At 32.9% G+C, this 17,919-nt stretch overlaps 1 protein-coding gene and 1 pseudogene across 1 annotated transcript; one reads left to right on the top strand and one right to left on the bottom strand.

The window, feature by feature from the left end:
* Nucleotides 1–3,814: 3,814 nt before the first annotated feature.
* LOC131652117 (uncharacterized protein At4g04775-like) lies at nucleotides 3,815–4,348 on the top strand. Its single transcript, XM_058921898.1, has 2 exons — nucleotides 3,815–3,951; nucleotides 4,048–4,348. The coding sequence occupies exons 1-2, from the start codon at nucleotides 3,815–3,817 to the stop codon at nucleotides 4,346–4,348; spliced, it is 438 nt and encodes a 145-aa protein (XP_058777881.1).
* Nucleotides 4,349–5,161: 813 nt separating this feature from the next.
* LOC131614866 (monothiol glutaredoxin-S1-like) lies at nucleotides 5,162–5,658 on the bottom strand (annotated as a pseudogene).
* Nucleotides 5,659–17,919: the final 12,261 nt, after the last annotated feature.

The raw sequence follows: 17,919 nt of genomic DNA, 5'->3' as shown, positions 1-17,919 counted from the left end.
CTATGAGCTTCAGTGTTCATCATCTCCGCTGTGACTTAGAAATCTTCACTCTCGAAGCATGGCCATCAGGAGCCATTTTCTTATCTTCAAACGATGGTCATCAGTAACCATCTCTTCTTCGAATTTTTATTCTTCGAAGAATCATATATTTGCAAAACGAAATCTTCAGCTAACAGTGTGTAACAGTAAGTAACTAACTCCTAACTAACTTTGTGCAACATTATTGAGTTGTTCATGCATAGTATTTGATAAGGGGGTTTAATAGTTTTTGAGTTGAGATTCAGAACCTATGTGTAAAAACAAGAGGGTTTGTGTTGTTGGGTTTTGAGTTTGGAGATGGTGTTGCCGGAGAAGATGGTGGCGACCACTGTACGCCGCCGCCTTTCTCCGGAGGATTGTGGCCGGGATTTAGAAAGGTGGTGAAGAAAAGAATATGAAGAGTGAGAGAGATGAGGGTGTGATGGTAGACAGAGAGTAAGATTAGAACAATAAGGATGTAGGTTTTGTTTTATGTTCATTACACGTAACAAGTGTCCACCGTGACACTGAAGGACTATCGGTGGATTCGTGCACGCGCGTCCACTCTCTTACCATACACTCATTATCATCAACCACTCACCACGCATACTCCAGTCAATGCTAGGAGATCAGCTGCCAGGATGGAGTCTTTGATCAACACGCGAAGACCACTCCATACAGGATTTTCCAACAACCTTTCATGTTGGGCTTTGGACGAGTTTCATAATCTCACTCCCAGCCCATTTATTTATTTCTTTCAGTAGCTTTACTTTATTTTAATTAATTTTCCTAATTCATAAAAATATAAAAATATATATATATATATTTAGATGATTAATTCTTTTAAATATGTTTTATTTAACACTATTAATTTATTAATTGGTTCTATTAAAAAGATTATTTAATTTAATTAATTATTTAAGTAATTCGATTTGGTTGTATTGTGTAATTTATTTATGGATTTTAATTGGTTTGGTTGTTCGATTTGGTTCCATTCCTATTCATAAACAATGTATCAAACTCCCCCTAAAGTTTTGTAATAATTAGTATTTAGTTTTGTCTACATATTTATTTAATTATTCATCTTCATTTGTATGTGCACAACCAAAAGATCATCTTGAAAATTAATATTCGATTATGAGTCATTTTAAACCCGTAAAGTGATAAAGCTTTTAAGTATCGCAATGACCACACAAGCACACTTACACGCTGGTTTCTAGGCCTTCTTACATTATGAAATATTCGATCCATTGTTCCAATTGGTCGTCTGGAGGCTAGTCCACTTTGCTAGCTTACACTTAAAAATTAGGTCATCTTTATGCACTTTATCATTTATGTTTGTGTGAGCCAAATTATATGGGCTTGTATGTTTTATTTATTTTACTCTCAATTATCCACACTTGTTCACTTCACACACTTAATAATTGAATCTAACTTTAGTGTCTTGGTTCATATACAAAATTCTCAAATAAATAAGGGTTTCATAGTTATGGATAGGCGTGCCTATTCTCACTAGATTAATCAAGGATAAGTCATATGGCTTGTGATGATTAATCATAACCTGACTCAAGTACTATTGGTCCATATACCAAATTCCCAAGTGAATAAGGGTTTCACACTTGGGAGTAGGCACGACTATTCTCACGAGATTAATTAAGGATAAGTTACATGGTATGTATTGATTAATCATGGCCCGAATAAAGTTCTCTTGACCCGTATACTAAATCTTCAAACCTCGATCTAACGTCGAGTGACTTTTTCTTAAAAATTTTTTTAACATAAAATTGGAAAAGATGGTTGGAATGCTTATATCCCCTCTTTCTCAAGTGTTTAGGTTATTAGTTCTTTTTCAACTTGCAATCCTACACTTGTTTCCTCAAATGAACCCTAAATAACAACCTAACTTTGTTTCACTTCACCTTCTTTTAATATTAAAACTATTTGGGATGAAAAAGATGGCCAGGATGATTATGTCCTCTCTGTCTGAGTACTTGGAGTGTTAGACGTTAATGCTTATGTTCCAATGCTTGTCACCCACATAAAAACAACTTCAATTCATCAAACTTGTCTTTTTGCTCTTATGCGACGTCGAAAACCTTTTCACAAAGAGGGTATGTTTGCGCCATTTCAAAAATGAATGCACGGCACTTAGCCTTTCATACGAGGTAAACAAGTCGAGGTTCAAATGTTTGAAATGTCTAACGTGTCATTCTTTAAAATCAACCCACAAACTTCTAGCTTTTTTCAACAAGAACTACAGAGTTCCGACTTTCCCGTTGCACAAGGGAGTACGTAGACACAAAGATGTGATATATTGGCGAACTCAAAATCATGTAAAAACAAAACCCTTCTTCTTTCTGCTTTCTCGGTCATTAAGTAGAAGTTAGCAAATTATCACACTACCACTCAAACACACACGAACTAAACGGTTCCCATCGACTACGATGGATGTGAGGGGTGTAATACATTTCTCTTACATAACCGAATCTCGTACCCTTTCTATTGGTTGCAATGACCATTCTTCATTGGATTTTACTCGATATTTTCTCGTTCCTTTTGGGACAAATAAATCTCGATGACGACTTAATTGCTCAATATTTTTCGAGGCGCTACAACAACCTAGTGATAAACACAACTTTGAAAAATTGTTACACTCGTCATAAGCAGAAAGGAAACCAGAATCCAGTCAAACTTTACTGCCAACCATGAGCTCAAAATTGGGCTAAAGGATTTATACATCAAATCAGCTGTGAAAGAATGTGTTTTTGTGTTGTTTGTTTGATGATACTAATGTTTTCTCCTTATCTCAATTTGTACAATTTTTTAATAAAGCACAACCATATTGATGTTTCTTGCAATGGCAAGGTTGTGCTTATAATGTAACCTACAGACTGAGGATGGCTTTCTGAAAGAATCATGTCAGGTTTGTTGGATAGCTTGAGAAGAAATTCAGTGCCAAGGTATGCAAAGTCATCCTTAGATTGCAAAATGTTATTTCGATCTAACATGTACCCTCATTATTTGTTTTCATCTGAGTTTAGGTCCTTATTTGGAATGCTTGTTGAACTTTCTAGTTGTTTTAATCTTTGACACAATTATTGTATCTTTACATATCAATAACATGAACAAGTCAAAGCCGGAAAAAGGTTGGTTAAAAAGTAATTTGGATGCTAATCTGAGTGTTGAAGGCAGTTGGGGAATTAGAGTTATCATTCCAAACGACCAAGGTCTCCCAATGGCGGCAGCAACTCATATCAGCAGCAACTCATATTATTTAAGCTTAAATGCAGTTTTAGTCCCCCTATTTTACTTTTTTTGAACTTTTAGTCCCCCTATTTTATTTCTCCGCGTTCTGGCCCCCTATTAAACTTTGACTGGGTTTTTTTGGTCCCTCCTCATTTTGGTCTATTTGGCAGTTGTAAAAGTTGATGTGTCACATAAAATATCCTGCCACCTCACTTATTGAAATTAAAAATCTTAAAAATCAAACATATCAATTTTTAAATAAGTTTACTATTAAAAAAGTATTTTAAAATAAATTAAAACTTGTAATTAATTTTTACTAAATCCTATTGTGAGTTGGATGTGTGAACCGTATTTTGCTTCTCATCCCCTCCCTTTTGTGAGCTCCACCTTCATCAATTTGTTCAAACCCTAATCCGTGTGAAACTTGCACCTTCATCAAGTTGTAAAATTTGCAATTCTCCCAAGGAAGCATCCGCAGCAAATTTGTTCAAATCCTAATCCGTGTGAAACCCGTGTGAAACCCTAATCCAACCATATTTTTCAAACAATCATGTCTCAATTTTCCCAAGTAAGCATTCGCAGCAAATCTCCTTTCATCCGTGACGAATGCAGATGTGGGTTGGATGCACCATTGATGACAGCATGGACTGATGCTAATCCAGGACGTCGTTTCTATGGGTGTGGAATGTATAAGGTATTGAAGCTCTATAAATCACTTTATTATACGCTTAAGCCCTGTTTCTGTTTGATTCGAAAGTAACTTTTTTCATGCGTTCTTTGTAGATTCAGGGACACAAAATGTGCAAACCATTTTGTTTGGTACGATGAAGAGATGACTCCAAGAGCAAAAGAGTTAATTTCTTCATTGAATGAGCAGTTAATTATAGAGAAGAATAAAGCCAATGAATTCAAGCAGAAGGAGAATGAATTGACGATGAAGATGAAATTTGTGAAATTGCAGTTGAAGTTTACAATTAGGATGGGCATTGTGTTATTAATGGGACTAGTTGCAACAATTGGGATGCACATTAGGTTTCGAAACAACCATGTTGTCATGCTGTTGATTAGTTACTTAGGTTTTTAAACCATGTTGTGATGTTGTTGTTTAGTTGGTTAGGTTTTGGAAACATCCATGTTGTGGCGTTGTTGTTTAGTTGTTTAGGTTTGTGAAACAACCATGTTGTGGTGTTGTTGTTTAGTTGTTTAGATTTGTGAAACAACCATGTAATGATAAATTATGAATGCATTAATATTGCTCCAAATTTGTGTCATTGCAGTATGTGTGAATTAATATTGCTCTAAATTATGAATGAATTAAATTTGCTCCAATTAACAAATTTGTTGTGGATGCTTCCTTGAGAGAATTGCAAATTTTACAACTTGATGAAGGTGCAAGTTTCACACGGATTTCACACGGATTAGGGTTTGAACAAATTGATGAAGGTGGAGCTCACAAAGAGGACGGGATGAGAAGCAGAATACGGTTCACACATCTGCACACATCCAACACACAATAGGATTCGTAATAATTAATTACAAGTTTTCATTTATTTTAAAATACTTTTTTTAATAGTTAACTTACTTAAAAATTGATATAATTATTTTTCAATGTTTTTAATTTCAATAAGTGAGGTGGCAGGATTTTTTATATGACACATCAGCTTTTACAACGGCCAAATAGATCAAAATGAGGAAAGACAAAAAAAACCCAATCAAAACTTAATAGGGGGACCAAAAAGCTGAGAAATAAAATAGAGGGACTAAAAATTTAAAAAAAGTAAAATAAGGGGACTAAAACTGCATTTAAGCTATAATATAATACGATAGTTAATTTATTTAAGTAGAAAAATAAGTCTAAACCTATAAAACTTTGTTTAACAAACCACATACTATAAAATGAAAGTAAACCATTCATATTACTATTTATATATTGTCAATTATATTTATTTATAACACTTTTGCTACAACTTCTTTAAAACACTTAGCTTTGACATTTTTAACAAAATGAAAGTACTTGATCCATGTACCTCTAAACTTCATTTGAGCATTTTTCCTAGTTCATTTTGAAGATGGAGGGTCATGATTCTTTTAGATCTACCTATGAATTATTGACCAATAAACACAGCTGGTACACTTGGTTGGCATCCAAATTGAATCAATGCTCTTTCAATTTGTGGCCCATTTGTCATCTCATCAAGCTCATAAACAATAGGGTTTGCACCAAAGCTTCGTATCAATGACAAGATGGAGTGACTCATACAACATGTGCTCTTGCTGAATATTACCACAGCCTTATCACTCACCAACGTTGTGATCATGTCCATTAATTGATGTTGGTAAAGTAAGCTCTTTATCTTATGTGTTATTTGGAGGAATCTTTGGAAGATTTTTTGAGCTAATTGGCTTGATGTAGAAACTAAGCTTGATAAAGGGATTTATATAGAGGTTGATTCATATTAGTTAACAAACAGATCACAGTCTGATTCAGGAGAAATTCCATCACTTTTGAAGGATGTTTATTCCCATTTAATTCAACTAAAATATTGAAAACGGGTTCATTTAATCTTTACCATATTCTTACAACTTAACTTCATGTAGATTCTTTCTCTCAAGTTGACATTCTATTCCCTTTGAAAGATCGATTGATTTAGAATATAAATAGGCTAGATACTTTGATTAGAAATGTCTTTAATATCATTTCTTAATGATTTTTTTAGTATTTAACACACAAAAAATATTCGATTACATTAAAATATGTTCACAGTTTATTTATTTTATATATTTTCACATAATTTTGTGTAAAAAATATTTACAAAATAACTTTTCATAAAGTTTTAAATAAAAATTTGATTTTAATTGCTATACTTAAAATATTATTTTAGATATTTCATCATTTTATTGAAATTTTTTATGGATATCGAAATTTCAAAAATTCACTTAATTTGGAAGCTATTTCAAATAATTTTTCATTAAAATAATTTTTGAAATATCAATTTTTGAAAAAATTGCGATTTCAACTATGTTTTAATCTTCAATGTTGTATGTTTATTTTATAGGTTGTTAAGTGATTTAAAAAATCCAATTTTAAAAACTGTATTAAAAAATCAATTTTTTATAAAAAAAAAAAATCCATTTTTTAAAAGCAAAAACAACCGTGATAGGAGACATTTCAACAAGAATAAAATTCTCGCACCATACCATTTAAAACAACAATTCAAAATAAAATATTATTAAAAACTAATAAGAAATCCGTGCTCTCGTACGAGTAATATATTTATGATATTGTCAAAATGACCCAAAGAAATCAGAGTATTTGACATTGTTCAAAGAACAATCATATAATAATACAATAATAATAAAAGTTTCGACAATCTGAGTGTTAAAGGTCTTCTATATGTATTGTATCAAGAGAAGAAATAAAAACAAAGAAGTGTTACAAACAATTATATCATTGTATAGACTTGTAACACGAATCTTCAAAATGAAGTGAAACGTTGGACTTGAAAATTTTAATAAGTACAACAATGGCATTTGCAATTTACTTTGTAGTTGGAAAAAAAAGAAGAGATATTTGTAAGTAACACACCTTTCAAATGTTTTGGAACACTTCTTTGAATACAACATTAACGGTAGTACTCATTGGTTCTCTATCTTGACCATGACTAAAAACTTCTTTTGGCAAATACAAACCAACATGGTCTAGAGATTGGCCTTGAGACTACTTCAAAGTGCATACAATGTTAGAAATATTTTTGGCTTATACAACAAATTCTAAATTTTGATTTTATAAAATAAGTTGATGTTTAAATGTCATTCATTCGAAGATACTTAAGTTTGAAAGAATAATTTTAAATGTGATTCTGCCAAAAATACTTGAAGTTTTATAGAATTAGTGGAGAAGTAAGGATTTGTGATTTAGTAGTAAACTAGATTTAATTAGATATTTTTATTTTTTTAATTAATTAATAGAGAAAATATGAGAATATGAGTTTTTGGGGTAGTAAAATAGATTTTTAAAAAATTAGGGAGGTGCGTGGAGTTATAAAGAGTTGAGGGAAGTTTTTAGAAATTAATTAAAATCAAGGAGAATTAGGTTTTACTTATTTAAGAAATAAAATTAGGGAGAATTTGTCAGCATGTGAAAATGTTGTGAAAGAGGCAAAGGAGAGTATAGCAAATCCTAGGAGAAGGGGCTTCCATAGCCAAAGCTTCAAGTTTCTTTAAATTCGAGGTAGGGGAATTATTCATGTATGCATGTTTAGAGGTTAACCAACCTAACCGAAACCTCATCGTGCTTAGCGATAGTTCTGAGTCTCGTGAGAGTTCTATAGAAGATTGTGATGAAACTTATAGTGCCTCTTCTAATGTGATTAATAATGAGTCTTCTGAAGAGGGTAATGGATGGGTTATGATAGTCCTGTTGAAAACGGCGTAGATGATGTGATTTTTTCCTAATTCTACCTATTGAAAATTCGTATTCTATCGTAGTTTCTCGTGATGTGTGTGTCAGAGCATTCCTCGAGTAGTTTATTTTGAGTGATGTCAAAACTAGGTCTTTATAAGTAGAATGTATTGGACGATATCCTTTTAGCCTAAGGTGCACTCTTGAATAAAAATATTTCCATGATCATTCTAAACCTGTTCATATGCTTGTGGATCAAATTCACCAGACAAAAACATGGTTTTGGATGAAAATGCATACCATAGGTCGATGCATAACTCTTAGAGGTCGACATCCACTGAATAAGAAAAGGAAAACTCCATGAAAACACTTCTGCCAGGCATAGGTCGACGCACATAAGTTGTAGGTCGTCACATAGTCCTGTGTAGGTCGACGCATGGGGTCCCAGAGGTCGGCACATGTTGTACAAGTCACATCCAGACCTCACTGCCTTGTGTAGGTCGACACATAAGGACCTAGAGGTTGACGCATGATGTGCATGTTTACCTCTAGACCTCACTGCCTTGTGGAGGTCGCGCATCACTACTATTTTGGCATTTTTTGGCACAAATTTTCCTTCTTTATGCCTCTTTCTCACACACATATAAACACATTCATGCATCTATGTCAATAAAAATTTGAAATCTGAAAGAGACAAATATTATTCTCAACTTCTTTCTTTCTCTTGTTCATTCATCTAATACACATAATCATATCTGCTAGAGTGGTCATAGATTGAGAGTGATAACGTCCAAGGTTAGGAATTGGTATATTCCGATTGTGTGAATAATTTTGGGGGATTCATTGAATAAAACCATTAGGATTTTTTTCCTCCAATGTCGGATTAACTTGAGGGTTTTTGACAAGAACCTTTGGATTTGTTTCAGTCGAATGAAAGCCTTGAAGAATGGTGGGTTCGGTCAAGGGAGTAACGGTAGATAGAAGATCAATCAAAGTTTTGGGTGACAATAATTTGTGATTGTAATTTAAACGAGTGAAAGCCTTGAAGAGTGGTGTGTTCGGTCAAGGGAGTAACAATAACCAGAGGATTGATTCGACATAGTTGGGCGACTTGATCTTGCTTAAGATCAAGGAGAGATAAGATAAAAAATAAACATCAAAACTGAGTTTGTTTGTTTGTGGCTTTAACTTAAAACATTTTGCAAAGAAATAAAAACTATCTCAATTCCCGTTTTGGAATTGGGGGCAGACGTAACCGTAGAGAGAACGAACTATGAACTACCTAAAAAAATATTTATGTTCTTCTCTCCTTATTTCTCTATTACTTGCTATTAACACTAGTATACAATTGCTAAATTGTTAATAATTCTAAGTGTTTAAATTGTGATATAAAACAATTTTTGTTTTGAGAATTGCAATTGGATTTCACAATCAACAACACTTAGATAATATTGGCTTGTAATCAATTTCATACCAAGTGTTTGTGAAATTGATTATGCATAATAACATTTTCACAACAAGTGTTCGACAAATTGACTAAGTCAATTTTGTCAATTATATATTTCATTGGAAGCAGGTGCTTGAGTGATTAATTGTTCAAATAACTATATTTCAAAACCAATTGATTCAAGATACTTCTCATCTTTAGTATCTCTCACATTTATTAAAGGTTTATTCGTATATCCGATTCTACCAATAGCAGTTCGGAATAGACGCAAGTCATCGATCCTGGAGCACTTCCGTAAGCCATCTTTGAAAACAATTTATAAATGAACAATTTTTTTTGTGGATCTATTCATCCCCCTCTAGATCGTAGCCTAGTCTCTAACAGTGGGGAGGATTCATTGCCACAACATTTTTCGAAGGCATTCTCAAGTTCATAATTATAATATCTTTTTCATGATAGTTGGACGGACATGGTTTAACTAGAGCATGAAGTTCTCGTAGAGTCCATAAATGTTGAATAGTACCGCTGGCTGGATCATGAATTGTTGGGGACGATGTCCACCGTTGGTTGCGCCCAAAGTATGGATAGTTATCGAATAGATGTGGGTCCATCTTCTAACTGGTCGGTCTCCCACATCGATTCGATAAAGGGGAATTGTAGTTGTTTTGATGGATGTTCCATCTCCTTTTACGAGTGCATATTCTCTAAGTGAAAATTCACACAACCCTTCGACGAGTTGGTGTAAGGCGTGCTAAGGCATATGAGAATAACCATTTTTAACCCAAATTTTCAATATCTTCAGTGTGACGTGTACCTCCGTATATAGTTTTCGAGGACAAGGTTGATCTTGCAACGCCAACTAGTTAAAGTGTCTGGTGTATATCTTGAAAGTTAGAAGAACTTGAAGGATCATTACTTATTCTTAACCCCTCAAACTCCGAGGGCTCACTCCGTATTTTGAAAGGTCCCTGAGGGAGAACCTTCCTTAATTAGCCCCCTGGTTCACAACCAGCAAATTGTAAGGATTGGATCCAAAATTGTCGGGTTCAGAACCGCTTCGATAGGGAATCAAACACACATATTGTCCCCTCTTAATCTCTGACTTTAAAAAAAGTCAACAAAAAAAGATTTGATAGCCTTTTATGAGCAGTTGGGTTATGAAGAAGGAACCAACCTTTCAGATTAGTGTCTGATATAGATAAAAGGCGATTCTTTAATAATGGGATATTTTTGGACAAGACCACTTCTCAAGAAAGGACTAAGATTTGAGGTCATTATGGACTACATGATTCCAATATGCTTTTGAAACGAGATCTACAGTTACTTGTTCCATCTGAGTGTGACTATTACAACGATAAAGGCTTTGAATCGGAAGAAATCTTATTTTGAAAATTCACAGTGATTTGAATTCAAATTCCCACATATGGTGTTGTTGTTTCTTTCAAGAAATAGAATTGTTGATGAACTAATGAGATGGACTATCACTTCAATGGTGTAGATATCTAATGCAGCAACAAATGAGTAAACCTCGGAGATTAATACTTTAACGCTAAAGTCATTTATGAGTCAAAAAGAGACAAAGTGAATTGTGGTGAAAATCATTCATCTAATTTCATGTGATGATATATATATATATATATATATATATATATATATATATATATATATATATATATATATATATATATATATATATATATATATATATATATATAAATATTTGAGAAATGTTAACCAGTGCCCTTAAGTCATTCTTTAAGTGATTAAAGTAGTAAGTATTTTAGAAATACGTATATTCAATATATTGAAAATGCATTGAAAATTGAAATATTAATTTTTATAAAGAATATTTTTTTTATATAGTATCCCTAAAGAATGTCCTGAGGACAGTGGTTAGTATAACCATATATATATATATATATATATATATATATATATATATATATATATATATATATATATATATATATATATATATATATATATATATATATTTATAAAAGTCATTTAAAAAACAAAAAAAAACATATATTATTTAATTATTTTAAAAATACACATATTTCCGCTTTAACGAAGATTTGCCACTGTGTGAAGTGATTTCGACTGCGGTGAAGGATTAATATTGTGGCCTACATCTCAATTGTGAAACTTTTATCAAAACTGCCTAGGGTACCATACGTAGAGTCTTAGGTATCCCATCTATACCCCAAGGAGCCATATATAATATACATAGTATTGTCGACTAGTATAACACTGTTTTGTATTCCATGAACGATGAATCCGATATCAAGACTCAAGTGAGAAAGTGGAAAGGCATTGAATTAAACAGTTATCTTTCTCCGCATCATCATATCTGTTTAAGATCAAAGAGAACCAAACCCAACTTGCATGATACAAAGAAGGCAAGAGATGATAAGAACACATCACCATTTTAGCAAGTGGAGTCGATTAATTAATCAAGATTCTCATTTATTTATTTATTTATGTGCATATTTAAGAGGTAGGTATGTATATCTTTCATTTTAGATAAATAAATGTGTTCACAATATAGATGTAAATATTTTAGTGCACAGAGGGGGAGTCCTATTTGGGGCCCACGTATAGAATTATTTTCTCTCAAGACGGGAACATGAAAGAAAATCCTTCCAAAGAAAGTTTAAGGATGGAAACAGAATCCACGCCCTCTGTTTCACGCACTACAGGAAAATTTAATACTTCCTCCGTTTTTTATTATAAGTGGTTTGGAAAAAAAATTTATATTTAAATATAAGTCGTTTTATAATTTCAATGAATAATTAATACTACTTTTCCTATTATATCCTTAAATATTTATTATTCTCTCCTTTCAATTATATAAATTTATCTTCCACATGTCATTAATGAAGGATAATTTTGTAAAAACCTTCATAATTTCTTATTTTCATACAACAATTATTATTTTTCTTAATCTGTGTGAAAAGTCTAAAACGACTTATAATAAAAAACGGAGGGAGTATTAGCTACGACAAAATTACAAGCCATTGACAAAAATTAAAGAGATAGAGATTTTGAGTTTTGCTCTGAGTATTATTTAAAGAACGATTTGAAATTACACGTGTTTCTCAAAACTTAGAGAGAGAAAACGAGTGTCTCTTATATAACTATAAGGAAATAAATAATCTAATATAATAATGATTAATTTGTTAAAAAGTTAAAAAAATATTATTTCAGTTAAAAATTCATTTTGATAACTTGAGATTAACCGCTATTTGGTAGCTAAATTATGGTAGTTAATGTGACATTTTCTTGTAGTGAAGGTATCTCCCTTACTAGAGAATAAAACATTGTTATTTTATAAAAGTAAAAACATATTACAAATTATTCCCATAGCGAAAGGTTCAAGATGGATTAAGTAAATGAGGATATGAAATATGGGGTTTCTCATTCCACTAAGGGCAGACAATCCGTCCTTTAGATACGTTGATCATCGTCTGATTATATTCAACGATCATCTTCACATCACACCTCATTTAATACGAATGATTTTAACCGATCACACTATATAAAGAGGATAATGTATCATTATTGGTTTTAAACCCTTTCTCATTCTTACACTATTTCTTATTCTCTCGTTAACTTGGACGTTGGACGTTGGAGTGTTAACTTTGTAGGTTAGCCACTTCTCTACTATATTGAAAATTTGCTCCACCAATCTAAGATCTCATCTCACCATTTCACTTGGTTCTCTAACCTAATAGTAATGTCATTTCGGGGATTCAACTTCAAATTCATAAAAACTCCAAAAAGAACAATTGTTTCTCTGTCAAAGATCTAGGTCTCCAATTCTTTCTTCGCGAACACCAATCTCTTTTTGGATAACCTAATACTGAACTCCTAAAGCTATTGTGAACTAAAAATTACTTGATTTTCCAAAGTCGCTGCTGCAGATGGTGAAGCTATCAGAACTCATCCTCCTCCACCGAAGATGGAGGATCTAGTCTTAGAAACCCCACCCTTTATTACAAGGCCATGAGATTTGGCTCCCCAAGGGTTAACTAGGGAGCATCCTAATATTTTTCAACCTCTCAACCATTACCTATGTCTTATCAAGGCAAATCTTCAAAGTGGTCTCCTTTACAACCTATGGTACCTAGACAAGAGATGCTTGCCTACCTCCAAGTGTTCAAGCCAATCTAGGCATGCAGGCAGCTACTAACCTATTGAATAGTGTGTACATCTTGGTGCACCAGCAAAACTCTTAACTCCTAGAAGATAGGATCTTGAAAATATGAAGAAAACTTACAATATGTCCCTCCGAGAGATAGCAAGATATAAGAGGTGGCTTCACGTGAAAGACCCTTTGTGATACCAGAGTCAATCCCAACCCAATCTTTGTCTTTTATTTATAAAGTAATAATGTTTAAGACATTGCCAACACATCAATCCACAAGAAATATCAATTATTCACATGAAACCTTACCATCTAATCTGAACATGAATGCCACAACTATAAATCTTGGATGTTACATCATGAAAGAAAAACATTGATGATAAAAGCACTTGAATTATATAGTTATATATTTGTAAAATCAACGAATGAGGCGACACAGGACATTCTTCATTAGGCTCCCGCCCAATAACTCATTGCCTAAGAAGAGCCCCCACGTAATAGGGAGCCTGCCCTGAAGGAAAAGGTGGACTATGAGGTATACCTAGCCTATAACCACAAATTTAAGAAGTCTTGGTAATGATTCCCTAAGAAGTATGCAGTACGCAACTTCTCTAGTTAAGGTGGAGCGATTACCGCTTCTTTGGAGTTTCCAAATCCAAGTCCATTAGCTTTTATAAATATCTCAACCTTAAAGTTGATGAGATATTCTAAATACACCAGAAAATACCCTACATAATACACAACTTCTCACGTCCCTTGAGATTGCTCTCTCCACCAAAATCACCTAAGTTAAAACCACCAAAAATATTTAAAGCCTCTGACCACCCCTACCAGCACAGGGGTGCAACATTTTTGTAATTTTCTAGCTAGTACATTGGTGTCCACCGTGGAGCCCTAGTAAAACAAACCTAGGCCATACATTTTATCAAAACCACAACTTCGACGCTTACCAATATTACCACAACACTCTACTCCGCGTCATTATAACATCTGCCAACATCCACCAACCGAACCCTCATACACCACCGTCGTGACTACCTCAATAGTTCCACCTAGATTTGCAACCCAACACCACCAACCACCCTTTGGCGATCTGTTCGCAACTAATTCCATTAATTCAGCTTTGGAGTTGCATTATACAACAACAATAACTCAACAAACCACGGTCAGCTTCAGTGACAACTCGTCGGTAGGTAATATATTAGCTCCAATTTGTTTACATGTTGTTGCGCATATTATTTCAAATATATTTGTTTAATATTATCGCTAGATTTTGCTGGACTTTCGTTGATGATGTTCAAATATTGTGGTAATCAGGGCCGACCCTGGGCCCGGACAAGCAGGCCCACAACCCAGGGCCTCAAAATTGTAGGGGCCTCAAATGGTGGTGGAATTAGGAAATTATAATACTAAAATTGTAAAATATATATTTGTCCGCTAAACAATTAGACAATTCGTTGCTCTTAGCGCAGCGGATAAGCCATTTATTTGATTCCATAGTGTTAGCAGTTCGAGACTCAGTGGCTTTCAAATTTTTTAATTATTTCCTTTTAGTTGTTCATTTAAATAGGCAAAATTAGTCAATTATACTTTAGTTCCACCTAATTACATAGGTTTGCAATGAATTTCTTATATAATTTTTGTGATAATTAACATTCCTTAAATTTTAATTATAAAATAATTTATATATAATTGATTACAATTTATAATGATATATTAAATCAAATTTTATTTTAAATGATGATTTATTGTTACTCCTATTATTTTTATTTTTATTTATTTTAATATAAATTTTAAAGACTATTTATGTTATAATTAAATATTTAAAAATTTATCACACAATTAACTCATTTATTATCAAATTTTTATAATGAAATAAAATTCATTATCATTTGTCATATAAACTTTTTACCAATCAGGTAAACCTGCGTATTAGGGTCAGGACATGATTTACGACTACTACTCCTATATGTTTTAGCCATACGATTTGGTTTTCCGCAATTAAAGCAGAGAAAACGTCACTTTCATTTCTTTGAGATTGTGGATGTGGCCTAAAAATTGGAGCAACATTTAAAAAGATTTTCATTTTTTATTCAATTGATATATTTTAATTTTGAATTCTTTAATAATTTGCAGATGACTACTTATTTACATTAAAACTTTTTTTTGTTAGAAACATCCAAAACTTCATATTTTTGTTATTGTCTCCGAAATTGTTCTTCATTTTGAAGGCGAGTAAAACATATTTTTTTTATTAGGGGTCTATTTATTTGTTTGTCTTGGGCCTCTAAAAAGTCGGAATCGGTCGTGGTGGTAATAATATAAACATATCTGCTTGTATATGCCTCTGTTTGCACTGATTCAATTCCCATAATGTCGAATTCATGTCTCAATCCCGTTTGCATAGATGCTTGTTATATCTTTGGAGTGATGTCGATTTGAACTTGTAGGTGACAGTATCTTACATTGCATTATGCATACACTATAACAGTTTGTGTTTTTAATGGATTATGATGAGCACATTGTACATTAGCAACTTCTTGGATTTTCTTGTATATGCATGCGACATGTGGCTTAAGTTGTCCTTGGAGCAATTCTTGCATGGACACGACCCTAAATCCACATTCTTAGGAACAACCAATAAAAAATAGTACTTTTAAATTTATTTTAATTTTAATTTTGTTTTAAATTGAATTCATGGGGTGGTTGAGATTATGAAGGAGAGAGAAAAATCAGTATTTATTTTTTAATTAATTAAAATTTTGTGATTGGTTGTGTGTAAAACAATTTCTTAGGTATGTGTCCACCTAAGAATTTTCCTTGTCCTTGTGTCTCATTTAATTTTAAGTACTGTGTTAAAGGACTTCTGTTACATTTCTTCACATTATGGTTACTTGACTTTATATCTACATTATACTATTCGTTACTTTACTTTGTTGGCACGTTACATTTCGTTATCGTTTCCCTTTCATTAAAGTTTACGTCCCATATTACGACTTGGTTGCCATGATTGCGTCTCGTGCTAGCAATCTTTTGTTTTATTTGCGTTGGTGCCATATGTTGATTTCACTGTGTATATATCTAGATTTAAATCTTGTAGATGATTTTGAATTTGCACCCTCGCCTTACGTGAACTGAATTCACGTCCTCGCGTTATGGGAACTCAATGTTTGTCCTTACTTGACAATTCGCATGTGACGTTACTCCGTACTTTTACTTAATGTGTGCGTTGAGACTTTTTTGTTCTATTTATCCCCATTTTGTAAATGTACCTCCATTTCTCAATTGTTGTACTTTACTTCTATTTTCTTTTGATTTTCATTTTTAGTTAGCAAGTCAATTTAGATGATTAAATAATGTGACAACTAAAATCAACCTGTTTTCTTGAATAAAACCACATGATCAATATCAAGTGCTTTTTAAAAAAACAAACCAAAACACTTTGCGATTAAAATCAATCATCGATTCGAAGACATTTTCAAATCTCTTTTTAAATCAAGCGCAAATCAAATACTTGGTCAACACCAAGTCCATTTTCAATCCAAATGGAAATAAACACTTGGTCAACACCAAGTTCCCTTTTCAAAATCTTTTAATAATAAAACCGGTCGAAAAAGGAATGGTTATGTTGTACTTATCCTCTCTGTTTCCCGAGTATTTGGATGATAGAGGTACCTATATTATTGTTTAAACACTTGTCTTACGTGCAAAACACATTAAATAATCTAATCTAGTTCGGTCTTTAATGGATGAAAAATAATGGTTTGGACGTACTTATCCCCTCTGTTTTTTGAGCATTTGGATGATAGTCGTACATAGATTCCCGTTTGAATGCTTGAATTCCATTAAGGACGTATAACTTAATTCGTCTTATAAATTTCATTAAAATTGATTTGGTTGACAAAGGAATAGTTAGGACGTACTTATCCTCTCTGTTTCCCGGGTATTTGGATGATAGTCGTATCTATCTTCCTGTTGTCACCATCTAGAAACAATTCAACTCATCAAATCATATTTTTCAGTCTTAGTGCGACACCCAAACGTTTTCATAAACAAAAGATGCTTCGTCCATTCCAAGGCGATGCAAACAACTCTTGGTTCCTACCACATGAGAATAAAAAACATTTTTCGCTCGAATGCGACGAGGACATAAATCTGTGAGAATCCAATTTTTTTATCCATTCTTGATGCGATGCAAATGTTCGCTTCTCGATGTTTTGGGTATCAAGAAATGTTTTCCATTTGAATTCGATCAAGAGTCTTTTCCTAAAATTAACCAACACACAAACATTTTTTACCACAAACTACGAGGCTCTGATTTTCCCATTGTACCAGGAAATTCGTAGACACAAGATTTTGAAATCTTGTCGAGCACATTAATTAAAAACCAAAAAAAAAATTTCCTTTTCTTTCTCTTGTAAATAATTTGCAATAAGTAGAACATCGCAAGTAAATAGTCGCTAATATTCTTTCACAAGACTAGCTAAATTGGTCCCGTTAAATACAACAGATGTGAGAGGAGCTAATATCTTTCCCTTGAATAACCGGCTCCCGAACCCTAATTTGGGTTTGATGACCATATCGTCGTTCTTTAAGCTTTTTATCGATATTTTTCCATTCCTTTTGGAATATATAAAGTTCGATGTCGACTCTGTT

This window comes from Vicia villosa, linkage group LG1, assembly GCF_029867415.1.
Source record: "Vicia villosa cultivar HV-30 ecotype Madison, WI linkage group LG1, Vvil1.0, whole genome shotgun sequence".
Classification (NCBI taxonomy): Eukaryota; Viridiplantae; Streptophyta; class Magnoliopsida; order Fabales; family Fabaceae; genus Vicia; species Vicia villosa.
The sequence above is the reverse complement of the archived record's forward strand: the minus strand, read 5'-3'. Positions and strand labels throughout refer to the sequence as shown.

Bases quoted from the DNA above. Each gene is read 5' to 3' on its own strand.
- LOC131652117 (XM_058921898.1), top strand. From the start codon at position 3,815: ATGTCTCAATTTTCCCAAGTAAGCATTCGCAGCAAATCTCCTTTCATC. The intron at 3,952-4,047 runs GTATAAGGTATT...CGTTCTTTGTAG, and splicing joins CGTTTCTATGGGTGTGGAAT to ATTCAGGGACACAAAATGTG.